This window comes from Stegostoma tigrinum, chromosome 11 (assembly GCF_030684315.1).
Source record: "Stegostoma tigrinum isolate sSteTig4 chromosome 11, sSteTig4.hap1, whole genome shotgun sequence".
NCBI classification, from domain to species: domain Eukaryota; kingdom Metazoa; phylum Chordata; class Chondrichthyes; order Orectolobiformes; family Stegostomatidae; genus Stegostoma; species Stegostoma tigrinum.
The window spans coordinates 58,238,330-58,262,417 of NC_081364.1; the positions used below are offsets into that span (position 1 = coordinate 58,238,330).

The 24,088-nt window shown below is 43.3% G+C and overlaps 1 protein-coding gene across 1 annotated transcript in view; it reads right to left on the reverse strand.

Annotated features, from left to right (window-relative positions):
* The window catches only part of itpr1b (inositol 1,4,5-trisphosphate receptor, type 1b), a 178,920-nt gene that overhangs the window by 60,967 nt on the left and 93,865 nt on the right, over positions 1-24,088 (reverse strand). Inside the window, exon 17 of the mRNA XM_059649970.1 lies at positions 23,923-24,083. Coding sequence (XP_059505953.1) covers positions 23,923-24,083 — 161 coding nt within the window. The remainder of the gene's footprint in view (positions 1-23,922; positions 24,084-24,088) is intronic.

Below are 24,088 nucleotides of genomic sequence, written 5' to 3' on the forward strand. Positions count from 1 at the left end.
CAAAACTTGCAAACATCTAATCAAGCACAACTCGAAACATCGCAACCTCACCTCACCCTCACTCACTTAGCACTACTGTTAACATCACACCCACATCTTGCAGCTTGTACACAACGTGTGATGTGCCTGTTGCAGCGGGTAAACACATCGCACCACATGCGCAGATGGACTCAGCTCACGTTCTCTCACATGGGAAAAGGTCACCCATTGCTGGAGGGAATTAACTGACGGAGATGCTCTCCTGGGAAAGCATTGGCATGGACACAGCTTCACAGCGGGGCTAAAAACAAAGATGACTGTACATTCCTACCTAATCTGGCATCTAAGGTTGCATCCCATCTTTATCCTTCAATCTCTCTCGATTTGCCAACTGATGGTGCTGTCGGCATTTCAATTCGTCGCCATGCACAATGAATCTGCAGCCCAGGCAGTGGGGAAAACGGGTGGCGAGGGTGCGAGTGAGATAGCACAAGGAGGACAGCGACAGAGGATTCAGTAAGTGAGGTGGTGTGCATTAAAATGCTGATGGTGTGTATTCAGAGCAGCTTGGGATGCCAACCAGAAGCCAGCTAACACTCACGAGGTACAGGAAGGACTGTTTTTAATTCAACTGTGGGACATGAGCTTCGCTAGCTGGGCTAGCGTTTGTTGTCTATCCCTAGCTGCCCTAAACTGTGGCTCTAGTTGATGTCATACAACATCAGAGTGCTGCATTGGAAGCTCAGACAAAGATTGTAAAATCTCAGCTCATTATTGCCATCGAGGCTAGGGTGGCAGTAGATACCAGGGCGCAAAGAGACCCTTACAACAGTCCGCCAGCAGAATACTAAGATGTAGCTTTGGGAGGGACGGTAGGATCTTTCACCAGCTGGCCATTCTGTCTGAGGAGGGAAGATACATCCTCCTCCCCCATCACTGTCACTCTGTCAGAGCCCCTGCTGATATTTGACCCATCAACGGGTCAGGCATTTGGGCAGCTGTTCACATATATGATAAAGTCAGCTTGCAATTCAATATGTGGCCAAGAGGACACTGTGATCACCCATGACAGAAGGATGATCAACTGCGGGACTGCTGAACAATGGGATGTGCAGTTCCGTCAATATTACTTGACTCACTGCTTTGAGCTCAGAACTTGGTCACCTTCACAAAAACTGGCTGGACCTTCCTGGCTTTGCTCTCAAACTGCAGGGTGGCTTCATCAGGAGTCCAGAATTTCTGATGCTGCTGTGCCTGGTTTTGCTGGGAGGCAAGAACCTTTATTCCACGAGACTGTAGGTACATCAGATGTCCCATGAGAGCCCTTCTCTCCCTCCTTTCTTTCTGTTGCATTCCTCTTTGCTACCTCAGCTATTCCTCCTCAGTCTCATTCTGCGAGGTATCAACATGAGAAGCCACAACTGGGAGCATGCAGTCTTCCCAGACACCTTGAAGTCACAATCAAGGCCCTCAAGGGGACCACCACTCTCCATCAATGTCAGAATCTCAGAATTGTCACAATGCAGAAAGGAGGCCATTTTGATCATCATGCCTACAGTGACTCCCTGAATGAGCTCCTCACTCAGTGCCATTCTCTTGTAATCAGGCACAGGTAACTCTTCAATTCCCTTTTGAATGCCCTGATCCAATGTCCTCCACCACACTCACAAGGCAGTGTATTGCAAATCTAACCATTCATTGTGCAAGAAACATTTTCCTTGTGGGGCTCTTGCTCCCTTAACAAATAACATTAAATCTGTGGCCTCACTTTCCCGATCCTTTCGTGAGTGTGAACTGTTTCTTTCCACCTACTCTGTTCAGGCCTCATCATCATCATCATCATCGTGAATACCTTTTTCAAATCCCCTCTTGGCCTTCATTCAGGGAAACAACAGCGACTTCGCCTAATTAGCTTCAAAACTGAAGGTCCTCACCTGGGAATAATCCTCTTTAATCATTTTTGTGAACTCCTGCACTCCTTCACTACAGTGTGGTAATCAGAGCTGGATGCAAAGCTCCACCTGAGGTTCTACTCCATAACAGAACTATTTCAACAGAACTCAAGTACACACTGTTTTGCGAGTTTTAGTTAGCTTTCAAGTGAAATAACTTTTGATGGGATGTATCCATTATCAGTTCCCTCATTCCACGAGGTCATAAGCATTCCTCCAGACCATATTTGATGATAATGCTGGAGGCTGGTCCAGCGTCTCACACAAGTTCAAAATAACCTCCTTGCCTTGGTACTCTAGGCCCCCATTAGTGACATCACTTAATGTGACCAGCTTTCTAAAGCAGTAAACAAACTCCGATGAAGCGAACAGAAATCAAAAGCACTGAACCTGAAAGTAGCTGATGATCCTTTAAATAGTGACAGTGGGTCCTTCCTGCGACTGCACCATACATTCATACCAAACACCATTAGCTTGAGCAAGTGGATCAAAAAGATTACAATCTGCCCACCCTCTACATATCACGAACAGCTTCTCCAAAATGGACTCGGGAAGGACAGTGCATACATACGGCACCGTTGCAATTTGGTACCAAGACAGCATGCTTAGAGCTAGAATCATGGTCATTTTTGAGCCTTGAATTGCAGACTGTAGGGAACATCTAATTCTTACCTGTGAAGCTAGGGCCTCCTGAAAAACATTTTGTCAGTTCTTATCCTGCATCTGAACTGATTGGTGGCTTGATAATAAAATGTGAGGCTGGATGAACACAGCAGGCCAAGCAGCATCTCAGGAGCACAAAAGCTGACGTTTCTGGCCTGGACCCTTCATCAGAGAGCTTGAGTTTTGTTAAAATTAAATGCCAAGGGAAAATTTTTTTTATCTGAGGCCTTAAAGAAAAAGAAAAGTAGCCATCTAGCTGGAGGATGTAGATGTAAACAAACAAATTGCTGTCTTCAGCCGTGAAACATTTGCTTGCTTAAGCTCAGTAGTGGGAGGTTGGTGAGCTCAGAAACTCCGGTCCTGAGAAAGAATGCAACTTCTCTTTATCACAAAGAATGCAGACATGCTTACGTCTGGAGCTAGTCAGTCGGAACCACCTGAGAGCACAGCAAATGCCCAACCACTGTTTCAAGAGGAAGGACGTGAAATGGGAAACTGTGGCTCTGAGATGCATACATTAACATGTAACAGTGCAGCTCATTGTCAGCGTGGCAACAAGTGTATCAGTGAGGACGAAATGCAGGTGGTCTCAAGTTTCAGTATCACCATGAACAAGGCAGCCCACCACAAAGGGAAAGCAAAACTAACACTAAGTGTGACTGCCTTCTGACCACAAAAAAAAGTGTTAGCAGAGTGTGTGAAGGCATCATTGTTTTCTTCTGTTGAAAATGTGATGGTGTGAAGGATGCCAAGGATGGCAATACAAAATGAGGAGCATTTAATTACATTCTGATTCTTTGAAAGTAACTCAAGCTTCTGCGCACGGTGTGAACACACAACTATCATCCAGATAGGAAAGTATTGGACGCTGCATGATCAAGCCTGCTTCAGATAATGCCCTCTGCATCCAAGGCCTTGATCTGTGATCATCCATGAAGGAGATGGCAGGCATCAAGTTATCACATCAAGGCAAAGAAAAACTTGGTTCATTAAATATAACATTTAAAAAATATAACGTCTAAGATGGATAACACAGTGTGGAGCTGGAGGAACACAGCAGGCCAGACAGCATCAGAGGAGCAGGAAAGCTGATGTTTCAGGTCTAAATGTCAGCTTTCCAGCTCCTCTGATGCTGCTTGGCCTGCTGTGTTCATCCAGCTTCATACCTTGTTATCTCACGTTTGATTAGCTTGATTGATTTTTGATGAGGTAAAGGAGAATGCTGATCAAGGCAATAATATTGATGTAGTTTACAATGGACCATCAGGAGTATTTAATAAAATGACTCAAAACAGCCTAGTCAGAAAAGGTGAAGCCAATGGAATAAAAAAAGTGGAAAGCAGGAAGCAAACAGCAGAGGTGAAATTTTTTTGGACTACAGAAAGATGTACAGGGTATTACTGGAAAAAGAAACATGCTGTCAAATATGCTACATCTCAGATGTCCATGTTTTTCAAGGACCACAACTTCGCCCTCTGTGGTCGAGAACGCCCTCGACCGTGTCTCTTGCATTTCCCCCCAACTAATCCCTCACACTCCCGCCCCGCAATAACAACCAAAACAGAATCCCTCTCATCCTCACGTACAACCACCCCCCCCCGCCCACAACCTCTGGATCCAACGCATCATCCTCCAACGCTTCTGCCATCTGCAGTCCGACCCCACCACCAAAGACATTTTTCCCTCCCCACCCTTATCGGTTTGCCGGAGGGACCACTCTCTCAGTGACTCCCTTGTCAGCTCCACAATCCCTTCCAGCCCCAACTCACCCGGCACTTTTCCCTGCAACCGCAGGAAGAGTGACACCTGCCCCTACACTTCCCCCCCCTTACCTCATTCCCAGGCTGCAAGATGACTTTCCACATCAAGCAGATGTTCACCTGCACATCTGCCAATGTGGTGTTACTGCATCCGCTGGTCCCGTCGTGGCCTCCTCTACATTGGGGCAACCAAGCGGACGTTTGGGACTGCTCTGCAGAACACCTACGTTCGGTTTGCACTAAACAACTGCACCTTCCAGTTGTGAACCATTTCAACACCCCCTCCCATTCAGCAGATGACATATTCCATTCTGGGCCTCCTGCAGTGCCACAATAATGCTACCTCAAGGTTGCAGGAACAGCAACTCATATTCCACTTGGGAACCCTGTCGCCCAATGATATCAATATGGAATTCACAAGCTTCAAAATCTCCCCTCCCACGATCGCATCCCAAAACCAGCCCAGTTTGTCGCCGCCTCCCTAGCCTGTCCTTCCTCCCACCCATCCCCTCCTCCCATCTCAAGCCCCACGCCCATCTCCTACCTACTAACTTCATCCTGCCTCCTTGGCCTATCTGTCCTCCCTGTACTGACCTATCGCCTCCCTAACTCCCCACCTATACTCACCTTTACTGGCTCCATCCCTGCCTCCTTGACCGGTCTGTCTCCTCTCCACCTATCTTGTCGTCTAGCCATCTTCTATCTGCCACCCCCTCTCTCCCTATTTATTTCAGATCCCCCTTCCCCCTCCCCCATTTCTGAAGGAGGGTCTAGGCCCGAAACGTCAAGCTTTCCTGCTCCTCTGATGCCGCTTGGCCTGCTGTGTTCATCCAGCCAAACATCTTGCTATCTCGGACTCTCCAGCATCTGCAGTTCCGACTATCTCTGCTGTCAAATGTTTTCATGTTGCACTCATCAGGACAGAATCACAAGAATATAAATGTCAAACAGAACATCAATTTTTACTGCTATAACAGTTTGATAGACAACTATCCCTAGGTGTTGAATTCTCCACGGCATGACTTTGATTAGTAAAGCCAATTTAACATACCACCCCGTTCCCTGGCCAACATCTGTGTCTCTGGTTTGTTCCAATGAATGTCAGCGCCAGCTTGTAGAACAGAATCTCATTTTCCGCTTGGGGTCCCTGCAGCCCTCTGGACTCAATATTGTTTGGTAAATTTTAGGGCATAAACTCTCCCATGTCCTAGACCCCTACCCCACACACCAGACCTTGTTACGATGACCATTACACACCACCTACTGTTAGTCACTAACAGTCCTCATCGACAGCTATTCATCCTCCTAGCCAGATCATTATCAACCCCTTTGTGTTTCCAAGTGCTCTTCTCTCTCTTTGGGCTCTATCCTTTATCCTATCGTTTATTCCGTCCCCCATCCCCCTCCCTGTCTTCTGCATTTAACTGACATTTTCCTAGCTACCAGCTCTGAAGAAGGGTCACCAGATCCAAAACATTAATTCATATTTTTTCTCTTCAGAAGTTGCCAGATCTGTTGAACTTTTCCAGCAACTTCTGCTGTTGTTCAATAATTTGACCAGCGTTTATTTGGCTTGTTTGAATTCAAAAGAAAAAGCAATTGTTCACTGGTATATTTTCAATGATGATATCTTGACCACAGTCTGCTTGACCCCAGTTAGCACCTTCTTGCACATGCAATACAAACTGTAGTTCCCTTTTCTGAAAAGCTTTGATGATGTGTCTCTTTTTTACCTCCATAAATGTTCAAATCCCATTCTGCCAAGTGACTATTTGTACATAATGGTGTTCATAATGGATTGGCACTACAACCGCCACTTTTCCTCATGCCTATTAATGACTTGGACTTGGGCATGCAGAGCACAATGTTGAAACTTGGATAGGACAAAACTTTGAATTGAGAACAAGAACGAGATAAACTTCAACAGCAATTGGCAGAGGGACCAAAGACAATGAGGGAAAACATTTTAAGATCAGCAGAAGATGCCCAGAAGGGTTGGGAGGTGGCCAGGGCGGGGAGGGGGGGGGGGGGGGGTGTTGCGAAGGAAAGCAAAAAGAAAAAAAAAATCAACAACATTCACATATAAAGGGAAATTAGACAAATAGCTGATGGTGGGTGGGGTTGTGGGATTATGGGAACAAGGCCAAGATGGGTAAGGGTTGGTAACTCATCTTTCAAGAGATAGAATGGCCTCTTGTGCACAAACAAACAAACAAACATAGTCCTATGACAAAACAAATAAATTAAAGTAAAATGTTCTGAAGGCTCTTGGAATGCATTCCCGTTCTGCGTATGAAGTCAGGTTACATACTTCCTCCAGGAAATGCATCATTGACCATAATTAAAGAAAAATCCCCTTCTGAATTCTGAGGTCATTCAGATTGCGTAGGAGGAAGGCTGGTCCATTGTCTCTGCCCTTTAACTGTCCCCACAAATCCCCCGTGCTGCACACGCGCTTGCAATAGTTGCTGTTTGATACTGTTCTTAAAACAGGAGATAGCAGTTCTGTCCACTCGTGAGGCAACCTTTATCACACTAGATCACCCTGTTTGAGTAAGTGAGTGAAAACCACAGGTTTTAAACTTGCCTTCCCCATAATTTAAAAAAACACTACTTGCCCTCCCCCCCCCCCCCCCACCCCGTCGCCACCTACAAGATCAGTCTGAATGCAAAAAGAGTTGAAAATGGGACATAAACAGACAGCAACTGCAATGAAATCCACATCATTCCTCTTTAATCCTCAGGCAGGTGACTGGTCAGCAGACTTTAAGCTCAGCTCTTTGATGAATGGGGAGCTAGGCTCAGGCCAGAAACGCCTGAGTTAATTAATTCCAATCATCTTTTGGCAGGGATTGCATTTTCCCTTTTCAGCTTCTAAAATGTGATTAAAAAGTAATGTTCCCACAGGCAAATCTGAAATCAAGAGAGAAGAAAATCGGAGTGTTCAATTTCAAAATTTGGGTGATGATACGGCCACAGGATCCTATTTCAAGAGTAGTTTTACTGTCCTGGCCATCCAGCTGAAAAATAATGTGACAAACTCACGTGCAACATGTTCATTTCACAATGACCAATTAGAAAATCTTTGCCAGGAAAGTTTTCTTCCTTGTAGGGCACTAAGTCCAGCCATTAAGGGCTCAAAGGAACTTGGCTGTTATTACAGCAATTTATTTGTTAGTTTATGAAGTTAATTCTCAAGACGGATCATGACGACATTTAAATGATCAAACTTCTGTACTGCCCTTGCTGCACAACACAACAAACCCTTTAATACATGGAGGTTATTACAACCTGGTTCAGTCCAGCTGATAGCACAGATTGTTCCCAAAAGTGGTAAACTTTTATTTGAAATGTTCCCTAAAGGTCTGCATAGAGTAGAGAGGGAGAAATTGTTCTGCTCGTAAATAGGAGCAAGAACAAGACTGCATAGATTTAAAATGATCTGCAAAAGAAGGGTGAAGCGGGAAAAGGCTTTGTTGTTCAGCCAGAAGTTAGGGGTATAGACTGCACTGCCTGGAAGTGTGTGTAGACAAGTTCAATTGAGGCTTTGGAGAGGGCACTGGATGACAATTTAGACAAAAGTTGGGTAAAATTTAGACCACTTCAGCAGTTCAGAGGCGGAAATTTTGGACAGGGAACACAGTGGTGTGTTGAAGCGGCAGGCAACTGGAAGTTTGGGGTCATTTTTAATGGCAACATTAGATGTGATGCAGAGCAGTCGCACAGCCGCTGTTGTTTCTCCCCGGTGCGGAGGAGACAATATTGTGAGTGGCAAATACAGTAAACTGGATTGAATGAAGTGCGGGTATATTGCTGCTTTACCTGAAAGGTATGTCTGGGGCCTTGGACAGTGAGGAGGGAGGAGGAGGAAAATGGACAGATGTTGCACCTTCTGCACTTGCACGAACCTCCAGCGAGGCTAAATGCCAGCTAGAAGGATGCCATCTTCCACTTGTGGACCGGACCCTGCAACCCTCAGGACTCAATAACATGTTCAATAACTTTACAAGTATGAACACCTCCTTCCATGTCCTTTACCCAGACCCACACTCAAGTTCCTGTCATGACATGGGCTGCCTTCAATGCAGCCAGAACATTTTAATTTCTTATGGTCCCCATTATCAGCTTTTCTTTCTCCTTGGTTTACAATCATCCGGCCCTTTGTCAGCCTAACCATCCTTCCACCTGTCTCTTTATCTGGGCTCCATCCTCCATCTCCACATATCCACTCACTCCTTCCTTGCACCCTCCACCCCCAACCAAATAACTTCCTGTCAGTGTAAAAACCACTCTTTCCGTGTTACCATCAATTCTGAAGGGTCACCAAACTAAAAGTGTTAACTCTGCTTTCTCTACACAGATGCTTCTAAGTCTGCTGAGTTTCTCTGGCAATTTCTGTTTTTGTTTCAGATCTTCAGCATTCACTGTTCTTTGTTTTATCCACTACATCATAAACCTCCCACTGATTTTCTGGTGATCAACTATTGGCGGCTTGCACACCATTAGATTAACACATCAGAAAGCAAATGTCATTCAACGTAATCTATTTTTAAGTGCTGTAATTACCCCCCTTTGTACAGATCACAAACCTCTCTCTACTCATTGTAAGTGAAGACATTGTTACATTTTATTAAAATTCATTCACGCCTGAGGGCGTCGCTGGCTAAGCAGCATTTATTGCCCATCCCTAATTGCCCAGAGGCAGTTAAGAGTCAGCCACATTGCTGTGGGTCTGGAGTCTCATGCAGGCCAGACCAGGTAAGGATTGCCGTTTCCTTCCCTGGAGGACATTAGTGAACCACATGGGTTTTTCCTGACAAATCGACAATGGATTCACAATCATCATTAGACTGCTAATTCCAGATTTTTAATGAATTCAAATTCCACCATCTTCCCATGGGGGGATTTGAACCCGAGTACCCCAGATGATGTTCTGTGTCTTTGGATTAACAGTCTAGCGATAATACCACTGGGCCATTGCCTCCCACAAGTTCCTCTTGTGGACAGCCTGGTGTCATGAACAGTGAAGGAAAGATAGAGTTTCATTTATATAGTGCTTTTCTCAACACCAGTCTAGTGTTTCTTTGCAAGAAATAGAGTACCTGTTGACTTCTGACACTCAGCATAGCCAGCACAGTCCAAACCCACAAACAGCAAGTGACAATAGCCAGATAATCTGTTTTAGCAAGGTCGGTTCAAGGATATATGTCAGTTGAACACCAGGGAAATCTCTCCAATTATTCTTCAAATCACACAAGATTGTTTCAATTCATCTGACAGGACAAGGGAGCTTTGGCTTAATGTTCCATTCAAAATGACCACCTCCACCATTGTGACATTCTCCTAACTACCACAGTGTGATGACCACGGGGAGTAGGAACAAGTAACATGCATTCCTTTGGACACTGAAAAGGCCAGCATTAGATTCCGACATTGTTGACACAGTCAGCACATCAACACTCTATTTAACAAGATGCTGACTTGTCAACATTGCAGGCATGATTAGCAGACCTGTACAGTGGCTGGCCATAGTTATAGTGAGTGAACAGGAAATGTCAGGCACAAAACTGACAACGGTTGACAGTTATAATTTGACAACTCAAATGAAAATCGTCATGTTCAACACGCGTCCACAGTTTTTAAAGTCACCTGCAGTGCTGGTGGTTAAAGCTGTCCAGCCAGAAGCACAAAATAATTTTTAAAGTATCCAGCTGTGACGATAAAAGAGCAGCTGGGTATCGACCGATAACTCGAGGAAACAATCCTGTTGCCCACACTGAATTCCAACAATTTCCAAATCAACAGGCCTATCAGATTTGTGTTGGGCCACAGAATGGTGAACTGGGTTACCACAGTGCCCTAGCATTCTTCCTTTCTGGGTTCCGATATAAAAATATGTACCATTCACAACAAATATGCCTAACTCCTCCTTCGCTAAGATGTCACATACAATCTTAACGACCATACGTACGGATGTTTAGTGTGCTAAAATTGCCAGGGAGAGGCTATGCATAAAATGCAGGGAGGTTAGTGGAGAGCAGAAATACTGACAAGAATCAGTTGGGCCAAATGACACGTAAAGACAATGACGCGTTGATGATTGCTTGAAACTATTGTTTAGGTGTGAGAGTGAACTTATTATAAACTAACTGACCACTTGAAGAAATACACATTTTTTTGAATGGCTCTTATGAGTGAGCTTTTTCGTATTAAGCAAGTTTGAATGCTTGCGGTATTAAAAGGTCAATTTTTTGTAATGTCCATTGCCATAAATCCTGAAGTTTGCCCATAGCATATATTATGGTGAGTGGTTATGAAATATAAATGGGGGACACAAGGAGAATGAGGTGAGAGATTCAGGCAATGTTGCGAGTTACGGTACTGCCCACAAGAACCAATGCTAGCCCGTTTTGACACCTACACTCCTTCTTTACTGCTGGGCACAACAATAGAGACAATAATATGGTGAGAATGGATTTTGAAGATAGGCAATGTTAGAAATTGGCTATGAGCTTGGCTTGTGTTTCTGAGCCAGAGGAGAAGACTTGACTCGTTAATTGCTTGGCCGGCCAATGGAAGGCAGAGATGGTAAAGAGAAAAATAAGTGCAGGATCCAGAATGCTGTGTTGTTCCACTAGAATTTCTGTGGTAAAATTTTACAAACCAAATATTTAACGAAGGGGGTTGTGCACCATACAGTGCACTGAGGTGAAACCACTGGGATGTGGGCTTGGTCTCATCAGGTTCTATGTCAGGTAGCTTTCCACATCCTCGGAGCTGCAAGTTTATAGCGTTTTCAAAATCGATTCTTGGAATGTAGGTTCACTAGCAAGGCCGGCATTTATTTCCACTCCCAATTATCCTGAAAAGGTAGTGCACGCCCAAATTCACAGAAATCCATTCTTTGTAGCATTTTAATACAATAGTCTGGCTTGCCATTCTGCTTCAGAGAGCATTTTGGGACGCAAGTCACATGTAGCCCATTCCGGGCAAGTAATGAACGTTTCCTTCCCTCAAGTGGATCAGCAAAAATTTTCATACATGTTTTCTGTCACAGAGAGGGCAAGAAGGACTGTTCCACCTGATAAACACAGATGGAACTAATGTCAACAACTCTGATTGGACAACTGCCTTAAGTTGGCATCACAATGACTTCTACCTCTAATTACCCTGTCCTACAAACTCAACCTTACCAAACAAATTGTAAAGCAAATATATCTTCCTTACCCAACTGGAAATGATTTTTTGATGGTCAACCAATGTTTTAAATTTAGGAAGTAAAAGCGTTCAAAGGATTTTTTTATAAATTGAACAACATTTTCTCAAGTTTTTTCTTAAAGGAAGAAGTCGTCTTATGACTTTACAGAGAGTGCCAAAAACACTGGAGAATGGCTTCGGGGCTGAGGGTCTTCAGTTATAGGGATAGGTTGAAGCAGCTGGGGTCAATATCCTTGGAGAAAGTTGAGGGCAAATTTGACAGATGTGTGCAGAAAATGGAGCAAGATTGAGAAGACTAGGTAATTAAAAGAAAATCCTTTAGGAGTGAGAATGTTGCTTGCAATGCCAGCCATTATTGGCTCTCTCTAATTGCCCTCTGTGGCGAGCTGTCTTCTTCAACACTACAGGCTGCAGATATGCCCATAGAGACAATCTACTTCCTTTGACAGAATGATTGAGTGCGATGGGACACAGGTTCAAGGTGTCTGACAAAAGAACCAAAAAAAGGGTGACCTGAGAAAACATGTTTTCCACAGTACTGCGTGCTGGAAAGCTGTGCCCTGGAGTTCTTTTATTTTCCCCCCCTCCAAATGGTCTTTAACAATGTGAGGGCATTGACTGCCCATCCTGAACTGCCCTTGAGAAAAAATGGCGATGAACACTATTGGCAGCAGGACAGGTTCAAATGTGTCTTTTATAAATGGAATTAGCTAAGCACCTGAAGACTATAACAAAACAAAAATGGTATAAAGTTACAGGGAAGGGGTTGGGGAAATGAGATAAGCTGAATTGCTGTCGTAGAGAGCAAATGTGGACATGGTGATGACTGGCCTCCTTCTATATTGTAACCATTGTGTAATTCTGTTAACGGCGTCATGCTTTTCTTAAATGAACGCTGCTCTCAGCATCGATTCCCAACATGCAGTTCAGAGCAGATGTAGGCCATTAGGACCTTCAAACCTGTTCTGCCTTTCAATACAATTGTGTACGCGTGTGAAACTCAACTATCCCCAGAAATGATCGATACCCTTGCCCAATTAGACTCCACCTACCGCTGCCCAAGAAATATTTATTAATCCATCCCCATCCCCTTCTCAGGCAGAGAATTGTAAAGTTGCACATTTTCTCAGAAGGAAAGAATTCTGCTCACCTCTATCAGTGATCCCCGATTTTAAAAACAGCATTCCCTAGCTTTGGACTCACCCCGAAGAGGGAACTTCTTGTCCACAGCCACCTTATCACCATTGTTCAGGAACTTGTAACACCTCAATCCAGACAACGCTTGAAAATTAGTCCTATTTCCTGTATTCGCCACAGTAGTCCTGGAGTTTTTGATAAACTCGACTGGTTCCAAATATCAGGGTCTCAACAGCATATTATCACCATACTCCATGTTAAATTTTACATAATTTCACTAACTTGGAAAATTGGAGCTGCATAAAGAATGACTCATGTAAATGGCTACATCAAACAAATTTGGTTGAATTCAAGGTTGACTGTTAGGTGTGGAAATACATGTAGTTCTCGTAGTTCTCCCTTCACTTCCCGTCTGCTCTGCCCAGCACTCAACTCTACACCAAACTGAGCTGCAGTATTACACTGTCATCCATCATCTGTTCATGCAAAACCATGAATGCTAAACCACAAAACTTGCAGAATCTGACTGTTTGGTCAGAAGTATAATTAATCTGCTCAACTCATCAGGAGCAGATCTCCAACACAGAATGAGGAGTACTCTGTAAATGCTGCAATGGTTGTCACTCCTTATGAACCACATTGCAACAGTCATCCTCTGCTTCCTAAGCCAAGTAAAAGCTTATTCTTTTAAACGTGAAAACTCCATGCCACAAAATCTCTGCCAATTAAAACCTCGACCAGACTACTGGATCAATAAGAACACAGTTCTTGCCCTGTGAGATGTGAAACTGGACTCGGAAACCCAGCAGCCAATCATTAAGGTGTGCATGCAAGACAAACCGACTGCAAATTCAGATCAGAAAGTGCTCCATCAGCAAAGATAAGAAACTTAGTTATTCTCTAAATTAATCAAATGCATGGGAAGGCACTCTGAGGGCACAACCTACCCATTGTAGCATGCATAATTTATTCAGGGTTCGTTAGCAAATCTTTGGACAGAGGTCAATTCTTAATCAGCTTAGTGGAAATCACATGAAGGGTCCTAACACAGGATTGATGTTGAGGAAGGTTGCATGCATATTGTGAAAAGATACAAACCATCCATCACTGCTAAATTAGGACATTTTAACCGGATGAAAGGTTGGTTTTGCTGCATAATTATAAATACGCAAGGAGACATGATTGGAGAATTTATGAATACTGGTTGTTTATGTCATCAGTAATATTTGTGTACAGTTTTTTTAAACTAGTATTTAGAAACCCAGAAATGGACATCATCAGGACAATGCTGAATAGTTTGAGCAACCCATCTTGGTACGTCTAACTCTCTTCTGATCACTCCAATTTTGTGTTTGTGGAGATATCAAATTCAAACAATGCTGTAGGAATGTACAGCACTTTTCCAATGCTGTACAGCAAGTTCATTTACCAGCTGCCAGCATCACCTATTGGTTATTCAGTTGTATTGGAAGATCTCAAAATTTATTGAATAGCAAGCCAAATTGATCTTGATCATTTTTGTTGCTAAAGTTTCAGAATGACCAATGGGACTAACCATCATGACATAAATTATGTTTCATCTCTGATTACACACATGACATTATGCATTAACACACCAATTGCACTGGGGAACAATTTGTTTTTTTTGTGGGGGGGGGGTAAGGAGGGGTGGGGGAAGAGTTTCAGACTCGCCTGCAAAACAACAGGTACATAAATCATAGATCGTAATGCAGAGGGATTATTCAGCACATTCTATCCATACTAGCATTTAACCTTCACATAAGCAAATTGATCACATTCACCTATTTTTGAACACTCACTCACTTTGTCTACCTAATCAATCTTACACAGAAGATTGGCACAAGCTGTTCCCCCAGGAACCAGGAAGTAAATCCAATCTCCTCACTTGTCTATGCAAAGACATTTCTCTTCTCTCTATCCTAGCTCTAATTCCAATGGTCACATCTCCTTGGCCCTTCTCCTATTGGTAGCAGTCTGACGATATTCACCGTTCTTCAATTCAATTATGGGATAAGACTATCATCAGCTGGGCCACCATTTATTGTCCATCACTAATTACCCTCGAGAAGGTGGTGATGAGCTACCTTCTTGAATTGCTGCAATCTATTTGGTGTAGGCACACCCACAATGCTATTAGGGAAGGAGTTCCAGGATTGTGACTCAGCGACAATGAAGGAATGGCAATACATTTTCAAGGGAGGAAAGTGAGTGGCTTGGAGGGTGGCTTGCAATTGATGTTCCCATGTATCTTTTGCTCATGCACTTCATGATGGTGGTGGTTGGGGTTACGGAAAGTGCTATCTAAGAAACTTTTGTGGATTTCTGCAATGCGTCTTCGAGGTAGTACATACTGTGGCTGCCGAGTGTTAGTGCTGGAGGAAGTGGATGCTTCTGGATGTAATGCCAGTCAAGTGGGCTGTTTTATCCTGAATGATGTCAAGCTTCTTGAGTGTTGCTGGAACTGCACTCACCCAGACAAATGGAAAATATTCCATCACACCCCTGACTTTTGCATTATAGGTAGTGGACAGGCTCTGGGGAGTCAGGAAGCGAGTTATTCATTGCAAGATTCCTAGCATATGACCCATTCGTCTAACTATAATACTCATTATTAGTCCAGTTTGGTTTCTGGTGAACGATTACCACAATCAGTCTCCCCTTGGGTTGATTCAGTGACGACAGAGCCACTGAATGGCAAAAGGGTGATGGTCAAAAATTGTTTTTATTTAAAGATGGCCATTGCTTGGCCAAGAATGATGCTGGGAAGGTCATTGATGAAGCAGCTGATGATGGTTGGGCCTAGGACACTACCCTGAGGAACTCCTGCTGAGATGATTGACCTCCAACAACCACAACCATCTTCCTATGTGCCAGGTATGACCCCAACCAGCAGAGGGTTTGCCCTCGATTACCCAGCATTCCCAGTGATGGTAGGGCTCCGTGATACTACATTCAGTCAAAAACAGCCTTGGCATCAAGAATTGTCACACTCACCTCAACTCTGGAATTCAGCTCTTTTGTCCGTGTTTGAGCAAAGGCTGCATAAGGTGGTCAGGAATTGAATGGCCCTGGCGGAACCCAAACTGGACGTCGCTGAGCAGATGCTGCTTGATAACACTGTTGCTGACACCTTCCATCACTTTACTGATGAACAACAGCAGACTGAAGGGGCAGTAATTGGCCGGGTTGAATTTGTCCTGGTGTGTGTGTTCAGGACATACCTGGGAAAATTTCCACATTGTTAGGTAATTGTCAGGGCTGCAACTATACTTGGCTAGGGGAGCGGCAAGTTCTGGAGCACAAGTCTTCAGTTTTATTGCTGGACTGTTGTCAGGGTACATAGTCTTTGCAGGGAATGAATCAAATCAGATGAAGCCAGACATCTGTGATGCTGGTGACGTCTGTAGGACTAAAGAGGGGGTCTTCTGGCTGAAGACTGTTGTAAGTGCTTCAGCCTTACCATCTTCAATGGTGTGAGGGCTCTCCCGCTATTTAGGATGGGGATATTTGTGGAGCCCTGTCCTCCAGTGAGTTTTTCAGTTGTCCAATACCATTCATAACCACACGTTGCAGGACTACCAAGCTCAGCTCTGATCTGATGGTTGTGGAATGAATTAGCTGTGTCCATCTCTTGTTGTTAACGGTTGTTACTCATGCAAGTAGCCCTCTTTTGTAGCTTCACAAGGCTGTCACCTTATTTTTGCATCTGCTGGTGCTGCTGCTGACATACCCTCCTGCTCTCTTCATCAAAAAATGGCTGATGCAATGATCGAGTAGACGATATGTTGTTGGAGTACAATTCTGCTTGCACCTTAAACCTATGCCCCCTAGTTTTAGACTTCCCTACCATGGGGAAAAGTTGTTGGCTCTCTATCTTATCTACGCTTCTCATGGTTTTATAGACTTCTATAAGGTCACCTCAGTCTCTTGTGCTCCCTGGGGCAATGTTCCTGCCTAAAACCTCAAACCTTCCAGTCCCATAGAATACTAGTAGTTCTCTTCCACATTCTATTTTAATAACATCCTTAGAATACAGGGGCAACCAGAACTGCATGAAGCGCTCTCCAAACACGGCCTCATCAACATCTTGTACAGCTGCCCCAACTCCGGCACTCAATGTTCCGACCAGCGAAGGCAAGCGTGCCAAAAAGGACCCTGCCTACCTGTGACTCCACTTTCAAGGAGTTATGAAGCTGTACCCCTGGATCTCCTTGCTTAATAACACTCCTCAGGGCCCTACCATTGACTACTAACTGACTCCCAACACCCAGTAATCAGGAAAGTTCCTTGTCCATATTTTACTTACTCCACCTCTCTAAGATCATAGAGGGGTATAGGAGATGCTTGTGCTTGTAGTTCTCCATATCAGGCTTTACTAGTGAAGCTGTGAGATTTCTTGAAACCCTCATGTCCTACCTATACTGTAGCTATACTCAGTATAGCACCCGTTTCTTAAGGCTTGAAACAGACTTATAATCTCTTGACTTTTATATTCTCTACTGCCTGACAGATTTATTCATATTTCTGCAGCGTCATCAGCCAGAGGCATTACTACAAATGCTCAAATAGCTGGTAGCCCCAACTCCTTCTGATCTTCTCCTGCATGGAATCCACCTCCATTCAGAAATATTGTTGTTATTTTTGAATGAAAATGCATCACTAAATCTTTGCCATACCAGATTCCATCTGTCACTTGTTAGCCTATTCCCTCATCTAATTAATATTCCATCACAGCTCCCTGTGGTCTTGAGAGGATTGGAAAATGCCATCTAATTTGGTACCATGTGCAGATAGTAGCAATAGTTTGCTCCAGGCTCCCCTATTGTACATAAAATGAATAGAAATGACCTCCGATTAACTTTGAGACACACCAATAGCCACATCTGACCACTTTGAAAAGACTTTCCCTTACTATCACTCTACTTAGTTATCAGGCCTTTATACTGTACACTTCTCTCACCCATAGGTTACTAGTATTCAAACTGACATGCAAGTGCTACCACTGGCTGGGAGACCACATCACAAAGTTAAGCAAATCTTGTACCTCTGTTCATGGTGGATAAAGTTTGACAAATAGGTCATATCCAGACACCTGAATATTAATTTTGTTTTTAAATATTGAAAATATTGACTGTCACATGGGGCAGAATCTTATCAAGAGGTAGAGAGGTGGAAGGTGTGGTGGGAGAATTACATCTCAGCATTTTCACATGACAGTTGACTTTGAAGCAGCCTTGCCTGACTCTTGTAATTTTATTCAACATCCCAATAAAGGCCTAAAGGGAAATGGATCAAATTTAGCCGACAACTTGACGTGATTAAGACAGACAAAACTACTGTACAAATGTTCAAAGTCCAACTGCAATACTGATCCCAAGGAAAGGATTGCACTTATGGTTTTAAAACAGTTCTTTAGAAGAACAGAATTAAATCCTGAGGAAGGGTTTCAAGAAAAAAAAGAAAAATTAAACAGATTTTCACTCGTCAGAGACTGCAGTTAAACTACATTTTGAGTTTCTAAAGTTAGCACACAAAGTACATTTTAAATACACTGCATGACTACTGTTACTGGTACAAAAGAACTTTCGAAGGTGAGCTTCAGTGCTCTTGGGGATTTAATCAGCCATCTGGCCAAGGTGATACTGCTAGTTGTGCATCCGTAAAGCCCTCTGCATCATGAGGAAACGGTGGTATATAACTAGATCCTCAATTATTGAAATGTTGACATTACTAAGTGAACAATATTACTTATGGAAACACCTCCAGGCTTCAGCCCATTGCCAAACTTGTTTGCAGAAAAGAATGCACTCTTCGATTGAAATGCTATCAATCAAGAACAAAGTGACTTTTGCTAAAGCCTTAGCCAGTTAACTGGAAGGAGCAGATTTCAAATGGAACAAGACTGCATTTCACACACAGGTGCATTTCCACAGTGTTGATGAACCCACATTGCAGCCAGGAAAGTTTTGAAATCATATCACACTGTTTACATTTATTTAGCCTTTGTATTTCAAGATTATACTTCTGTAGCAACTGGTCTGCACACCCACTCACTGTATGCAACTGCTGGCTGCAATAAGCAGCTACTTTCAAAGTATCACTATCAGTATGAAGCACTTCTGAAATCTATTTGGTGGAAACCCCCTCAGTGATGTCACAAAGTACGTATTACAAGACAAGTTAGGTTGCTCCTCGTTAGCACTGTGCTTTCGATAAAATGTGCTGCTGAGCATCATTGCAGAGAAATCCATGACGTTTTGGACAGATTAAAGGCTCAGAATTCAAATTGTTGTTCGCTATTCTTAAAATCGCAGCGCACGTATAACCCTTTCACTTCCTCGTGCCACTGCCTGCTCTTTTAAAGAGCTAACCAATTAGTCGTGCTCTTCTATCCCTGTGGCCCTGTAAATATTTCCTTTATCTATCTAATTCCCTTTTGAAACTAGCTGCTGAATTTGCTTCCACCACTCTTTTGAGCAATATATTCCTAAACGTAACTCATATGGTCTAAAAAATTCCATCTCTCCTCTCCTGTTCTTTTGCCATGCGCCTTTAGTATCATTTTTATCCTCTGGTTACCTAACTTCCTGCCAACAGAAACAGTCGCTCCTTGTTAATTGTATGGAGACCATTAGTCTTCCTCTCTCTCTCGCTCTGAATCTGTCCCATCCCCTATTGGCTGCTTGAGTTAGGTTTCCAGTTAATGCAGTGGCATTTGATCAAATTGCCCGAGGGCATGAACTTTGAGAAAATAATCATTGAAAATTGGCTGTCATTTGGGGCAATCTTCACTCCATGCCATCAAAATTTGTTTTTAAAATGGGCCACAAATGTTGTCCTAAAGCCCGTTCAAGAGGTTCCAAGCCTTACTAAAATAATTAGCATGACATTAAAAAAAATTAAGGAAGCTGTGTCGCACAAACAACTCTGTACATGCTCTCATTTTCCATCCAAAGTCATCCAATCATTACTGAAGCATTATAGAAGAGTGACTTTCTTATAGATTTGAACCTTGCTTCATTGTTTCTGGGGAATTTATATATAAAGCTGGTCAAAAAATATATCATAAGATGTTGCTGGCCTTAGTGGTTGAAGCGAATCACTGAACTAAATGGCGAGTTGCCCAAATGAGGAGTCACCTCTATCATAGTCTATTGTTGGGCTGCATGCCACGTCATTGCGCTGAAATCTTACCCCAACTGCACACCAAGTCTACAATACTGTGTTACCGACTACGATACTTGTATGTCCTGAAGTTTGAAACTTATGGGGAACATACTGACATCCCAACTTGAGCTATCACTATTGCGAAGCTGAGGCACAGGCAGAGGCAGACTTTGCCTATTCCAACGTTAGCTGGTACCAAACCTTCAATATGAAACGACATCACCCAAGTCATCCCCCTTGAGCACTTGTTTTTTTTTCATGCCGTGGAAAATTAAGTTATGTGAGAAATAAGGATATTCAGTAGGAAATGGTGCTGTAGTGGTGATGCCAGTGGTGTATAATCCAGAGGCCAGGACAATTACTCTGGAATATGGGTTCACTTACCATCATGGTAGCTCGTAGAATTTAAACTTAATACCTCAATTCAATTATTTTAGAAAAGAATATCTAGAATTAAAATAACCCATCTGGTTCACACTTTTTTTTAAAAGAGGGAAAGAAATCTGCTATTCTTATCTGGTCTGGCTGACATGCAATTCAAGGCCCACGGCCATGTTCTTGCTTCTTAACTGCCTCAAATTAGAGATGGACAGATTGCCAGCAGGGTTCACAACCCAGCTAAGAATAAAGAAAAGGCACAATTTTGGCACAACTACTGAACTATCACTGTACAGAAAAGGAATAGCAAAGAGGCACAAAGATGATCCAAATGCTAGGCCAATAAATGCAGGAGAAGTCTCCACATAATCAGGAAAAGAAAGTATAGCAATATCAATTGTGTTTCAAGCTCAGTTGAGTACCGGTGTACAGACAGTGTACTTCCTACAAAATTAGCCAGAATTCAGCTTGAGATTGTTAGCCACACATCAGGTTGGACATAGCAAACTCCAACATACGTAGCTCATTTTTCAAGGCCCATCAATGACACGGAACAATAGGAAAACAAGCCCTGATGCACAATAAGACTATTAATTCAGCATTAAGCAGGAAAGTATCCAAAAGGTAATTGGTAAGTTGAGGTAATTGTGGACAAACCTTGATTTTGAAACAATGGTCTTGTAAAGAATCTGGCCATGTAGCTGGTTAACGATACAGCAGTTCGCTAATACAAGAACATGCATTTATACAGCATTCCTACCTGAGAACATGAAGCAAACCTCAAAGGGATAACTGGCCTCAGCTCAGGATTACTGGTGAGATGACCTAAATTCACCAACAGGAGATAAACCTTCAGTACAAACAGCCCCTATCGAGTGAGGATGATGGTGCTTGTGTTAAAGCAGTTTAGCTTAGCACAAGAAGTGTAGAGGATTGGCATTAGTGGGGAGGGGGGGTGGAATTTAAAAGGCCCGAGTAAACAGTGCAGCTTTCTTTCTGAAAGTGGAAACATTTCTTCATTGTTCTCTCTCTCAAAGAACCCCATCCCCATCCATAACCACCCTCATGTAAGGGCTGTCATTTCTATATACTTACTGCCTTAAAAAACTGAACTGTAATGAGAAAAAACAACATCTGTTTATTTCAGAGCAGAGGTTTACCAGGATGGCTGCACAATTTCACAGCAAGGAATCTTATGTCCTGCAAGAGTTCGGTTTTGTATGGTGGTGGGTTCCTGCAATGTGCAGACTATCAGTAATGGAGGCGATGTTTACAAGTGGCTCTTATCTAACCAAGCAAGGTGTACCTGGAAACAGGTGAGAGACACATACAGAGCACGAGAAAATGCAAAAGCCAGTGAGCGCAAAGAGCATGCGCGAGAGAGAGAGAGAGAAAAAGAAAGAGAAAGACATAAGTAGTGCTGCTATTACTCTCCATGGTTAAAAAAGTCCTTTTAAACTTGACAAAAACTAGATACTTTTCCTACAGCAGTTGCTCAAAGATGGGACTTTTGAATTGACATATCAGAGACATTTCCAAGTGAACCAGTCATTCTGAACAAACCAGCGGAAACCTCCAGAGAAAGTTAATTTAATACCAAAGACCTGGATGGCCAAAGTAAAACCATCTCATCTGAATCTATTTTCCTTGTGCGCACACGTGTACGTGTGTGAAACTCCTTCTTGCGTACACACACGTACACATACACACGTGTACGTGTGTACGTGTACGTGTGTGTACGCAAGAAGGAGTTTATAAGGGAATTGGAGTTTAGTTAGTAAAGTTATGTGCCAATGATTATTTATCTGTTTACCTGTGACTATAATTTAATTAGTTATAACAAAATTACCATTCTCATTTAGGACAGAAACCGGACCTATGCTTTCTATCAACCCTGGTCTGAAAATCGGGTTCTGTGCGTATCTTAAAAATTTATCATTTGGTATGTCTTTGGGAAAAGCAGGGCTCAATTTATGGTGCATTATCTCCACAGGTGCAACACTCATGACTGAATCACCAGACATCTCTGTCACTGAGGTCAAAATCGCACATACAAGGCCCAATCAACCATTTGCTCACCGGCTTTACTGATACTCAGTTCCTTCACCGGTGCCCTTTCACATTCTCTGCCTGTGCAAGCCTACAACCTGCTAAGACCTTGGGACTCGGATCACTTCAGACTCTTCTCTCTTTTCATTACTGGGGCCAAAGCCGAACAAACCCTGGATCAATCTGGGGCATGAAGCAAAAGTCCCAGCTTCTTCCTTTTCTACCACAAGCAGCCTCCTCCTCCCTGTTTTCAATATGCCCATGCATCTTAAGCTCGAGAGGTGAACAGAGAGGACTCAGTGCCTCATGTTTTGAGTCAGGAACCTGATCGGTTGGTTTTTACACAGCTTTCTTACCTCACCACATGATTTACATCCCTAACCATGTCAGATCTCATCAGGCTCACTTCCTGAAAAAATTTCAGAAGATCAAAGTGGTGAGAAGTGAATCAACAAGAGGCTCGGGGTGGGGGGAGGAAATAAACTTTGTACAGCAGCGTTTCTGAACCTCATGTTTTCAGTAGGCTGTGGCTTCAAACACCTTGGTGCACAATAATCTTTCATCAACTTCATTTCATTCTTCTTGCCTGTCACACAGGATTGGTCAGGCAGGTTTGCAAATTCTAATTGCCATTCCAACAAAGTGGAATGAGAAATAAAACTTATTATGTATATTTTTTAAAAGAATTGAGGAAGGAAAATGAAAGACGCATTCGTTCGGAGGCTTAAAACATTTGCTTCACCCTCAAACTCCGCCTAGCCGCAGAGTGCAGATTTCGTGAAAGTTTTCTGTAAATTTGCCAGGATTCCACAGTGGAGGCCAAAAGCAGCAGTGACTGGAAGTGATATGCTGACACAAACTAAGACAGGCACGAGCAAAACTTACAATAAAGAGTCCAGTACCATTTTGAATAAAAGATAACAAGCACAAGATTGAATAAGGACAAAATCAAATCCACTTTAGTCCTTTGGATCAGGCACTTGCTACAATGACAGCTACATATCTTAACATTGTATTTATACCACTCAAAATGATCATTAACTGCGCATTAGAGATGGCAAGGTGTAGAGCTGGATGAACACAGCAGGCCAAGCAGCATCAGAGAAGCAGGAAGGCTGACCTTTCAGGCCTAGACCCTTCTTCAGAAATGGGGGAGGGGAAGGGGGCTGTGAAATAAATACATAGAGAGGGGGAAGGTGGATAGAAGATGGATAGAGGAAAAGATTAGCGAAGAGACGACAGACAGGTCAAAGAAGCGGAGATGGAGCCAGTAAAGGTGAGAATGTACGTGGGGTGGTAGGGAGGAGATGGGTCAGTCCAGGGAGGATGGGCAGGTCAAAGGGGCGGAATGAGGTTAGTAGGTAGGAAGTGGGGTGGGGCTTGAGGTGGGAGGAGGGGATAGATAACCCTGTTTCAGAACCCCCTTCCCCTCCCTCATTTCTGAAGAAGGGTCTCGGCCCGAAACGTCAGCCTTCCTGCTCCTCTGATGCTGCTTGGCCTGCTGTCTTCATCCAGCTCTGCACCTTGCTATCTCAGATTCTCCAGCATCTGCAGTTCCTACTACCTCATTAACTGTACACTGTCAAGTTGCCACCAACCTTGATCATCTCTGCTACGTAGCTCTCCGGCCCAGTGTATTCAGTGGAGTCCTTGACTTTCACCAAAACGATAAAACATAGATAGTGCCACATGTTGTGCTCTTCCTTGATATGTTCTTCAAAGGTTACTGTCTTGTTGTCAAATTTATCCCTTTCCAAGCCTAGA